Source organism: Prunus dulcis, chromosome 6 (genome assembly GCF_902201215.1).
Source record: "Prunus dulcis chromosome 6, ALMONDv2, whole genome shotgun sequence".
In the NCBI taxonomy this organism is placed as follows: Eukaryota; Viridiplantae; Streptophyta; class Magnoliopsida; order Rosales; family Rosaceae; genus Prunus; species Prunus dulcis.
Genome location: NC_047655.1, coordinates 24,516,108 through 24,519,248, shown reverse-complemented (window position 1 = coordinate 24,519,248; position 3,141 = coordinate 24,516,108). Strand labels below are relative to the sequence as shown.

At 48.8% G+C, this 3,141-nt stretch overlaps 1 protein-coding gene across 1 annotated transcript; it reads left to right on the top strand.

Annotated features, from left to right (window-relative positions):
- The first annotated feature begins 437 nt into the window (after nucleotides 1-437).
- Nucleotides 438-2,911, top strand: LOC117632806 (protein OCTOPUS-like). Its single transcript, XM_034366388.1, has one exon. The coding sequence runs from the start codon at nucleotides 603-605 to the stop codon at nucleotides 2,655-2,657; it is 2,055 nt and encodes a 684-aa protein (XP_034222279.1). The 5' UTR covers nucleotides 438-602; the 3' UTR covers nucleotides 2,658-2,911.
- The last annotated feature ends 230 nt before the right edge of the window (nucleotides 2,912-3,141 follow it).

The window sequence follows — 3,141 nt, the reverse complement described above, 5'->3', positions numbered from 1 at the left end:
AATGGTTCTGAAATAATGCATTGTGAGCGGAGGTTCACAACTTAAAACATGTAAATCTGAAATAGAAACCGTAGCGTTCCAATGGCATCCAAAACAAGTTAAACAACCCACTTCCCCAAACAGAGCCTCTAGAGGGGCCTATTTACTGACCTCGATTAAGGATTCAGTAGGTACCTAGGCAGAAAATTGTCTTTTCACCAGCGAGTGCCCCCAGAGAAAAAGAAAAAGAAAAAAAAATACATAAATAATAAAGCAAACCACAAAAAAGAACACCAAAAAAAAAGAAAAAGGAAAACCCCACAATGGGCAAACAGAAACACAGAGAGAAATAGCAGACGGTGAGTGAGTGAGTGAGTAAGTGTGTGGGGCATATTATCAAACATTTTCAATTCATTTCATTTATTTTCCCCTTTGTGCTTCACAATCTCATCTCTCTTCTCTCTCTCTCTCTCTCTCTCTCTCTTTCTCTCACTGTCCGTTGGGAGCCAAACAGAAACAGTAGCTCTCATAGTCCACACACTCACACTTCTTCTTCTTCTTCACTCTCATAACATGAGCAGCAGCAGCAGAGTGGGCAACAACACAGAGCACCACCACCGGTTATGAATCCCAGCGCAGAAGCAGCAGCACCACCGCCACCACTACATCCGCCGCAGCCGCCTCAGCCCAACCGACCCTCCACCTCCTGCGACCGTCACCCAGAAGAGCACTTCACTGGATTCTGCCCCTCATGCCTCTGCGAACGGCTTGCCGTTTTGGACCCTTCTTCCTCTTCCTCTTCCACTTCTCGCAAACCCCCTACTTCCTCCACTGCCGCTGCTGCCCTTAAGGCCATTTTCAAGCCCCCCATTGGCGGTGGTGGGGCCTCCTCCACCAACAAAACCCGACCCACCTCCTTTTTTCCTGAGCTCCGGCGAACCAAATCCTTCTCTGCCTCTAAAAACGAGGGCTTCTCTGGTGTGTTTGAGCCTCAGAGAAAGTCCTGCGACGTTAGGGTTCGGAACACTCTCTGGACACTCTTTCACCAGGACGACGGCCGGAACCCCAACAAGAAGGAACCACAACCACCCACTGAGGTTGAGGTCGAGACCAGGAACTTAGGCGGGTCCTCTTCCAGCTTTCGGGGTCCTGTGTTTGAGTCCAAGGAGGAAGAGGAAGACGACGAAAACCAGAGCAGCGACGACGACGGCGACCGAATTGAAATATCTGAGGAACCCAATGTCGCAAATGTGATTGAAGACAGAGTTCCAGAAATCTTAGAGGAGGAGGAAGAAGAAGAAGAGCAATTTCAACCACCACCAGAACCGGAACTATTTGAAGTAGAAGACTTGAAGCCCATGAAAGACCACATAGATCTCGATTCTCAAACCAAGAAGAGGGACCTGAAAGAGATTGCAGGTAGCTTCTGGTCAGCAGCTTCGGTGTTCAGCAAAAAATTGCAGAAATGGAGGCAGAAGCAGAAGCTGAAGAAGCGTCGAAACGGCGGCGGATCGGCTACATTGCCGGTGGAGAAGCCAATCGGGCGACAGTTCAGAGAAACCCAGTCGGAGATCGCCGATTACGGCTTCGGCCGGCGCTCATGCGACACGGATCCGAGGTTCTCTCTCGATGCGGGTCGGATGTCGTTCGACGACCCGAGATACTCCTTCGACGAGCCTCGGGCTTCGTGGGACGGGTACCTCATCGGAAGAACATTTCCGAGAATGCCCACGATGGTCTCGGTGGTGGAGGACGCTCCGGTGGTCCATGTCTCGAGATGCGACGCTCAGATTCCGGTGGAGGAGCCGCCCATGAATTCGATTGAAGAGGAGACGGTTCCGGGCGGGTCAGCCCAAACCCGGGACTACTATTCGGACTCGTCGTCGCGGCGGAGGAAGAGCCTTGACCGGTCCAACTCCATTCGGAAGACTGCGGCGGCCGTGGTGGCGGAGATCGATGAGATGAAGTCGGTTTCGAATGCCAAGGTGTCGCCCACGACCGTTCCTGATAATAGAGATTTGAGGGACTTTTACAACTCAAATTCTCTCCGGGACGACTGCTCGGAAACCTTCGAAATGTCCTCCTTTCGGGGCGGAGATTCGGGGTCGGTGGGTGTCAATGGGGAGAGAAATAAAGGGTGTAAAAAGTCAAGGAGGTGGAGCAAGGCTTGGAATATATGGAGTTTTATACACAGGAGGGGTGGGAACAAAGAGGAGGATGAAGATAGGTATAGTAGTGTTAGATCAAATGGGGTTGAGAGGTCGTTTTCAGAGTCGTGGCCGGAGCTCAGAGGTGGTGAGAGGAACGGGGAAGCAAAGGGTTTCAATCCCAAGATCATGAGGAGCAATAGCAGTGCTAGTTGGAGAAATAGCTCTCATGGGTTTGGTGGAGTTGGTGGATCTTTTGGGAGCATGAGGAAGAACTATAGCAATGGTGCTGCTGTTGCTGCTGCTGCTGCTGCTGCTGTTGAGGCAAATGGGAATGCTGGAAGGAAGAAGAAGGACGATCAGTTCGTGCTGGAAAGAAATCGGAGTGCGAGGTATTCACCGAACCACATTGACAATGGACTGTTGAGGTTTTACTTGACGCCGATGAGGAGCAGCTGGAGAAGTGGAGCTGGGAAAACCAGGTCCAGCCATGCTCATTCCATTGCCAGAAGTGTGCTGCGATTGTATTGAAAAATGAATGAATGAATGAGAGGGTGTTCATAACCATAAGGTGTTTGTTCTTTCGGTTTTAAGTTCATGTTGTTCATTTTGCTGCTACTGCTGCATTTGTTGTGTAAAACCACACATGCCTATGCATTCTTGTTGGTTGGTGGGATTAAAAAAAGAAGAAGAAAGCACTTTGAAATGTTCCTTTAATTTTTTTTCTTCCTGTGAGTACTTTGCTTCTTCAATTACTCAAATAACAACAATTTCAGTGTTTTTTTCCCATTTCTTTTTTTTTTCCCTTTTGCTGCTTCTGGTCTTAAACAAAATTGGCTCATTGGGGAAGAAGGTAAGTTTGAAGCCTGAGGAATTTGCAGAGACTGTGTTCCCTGAATTCTTTCTTTGGCATATACCTTCTGGAGAAAAAACAGTAACAATTTGAGCAGGGCCTGCTCCTTCTCCTGGTTTTGTTATTTCTTCCATATAAATTGAAGCAACCATGCAAAAGATA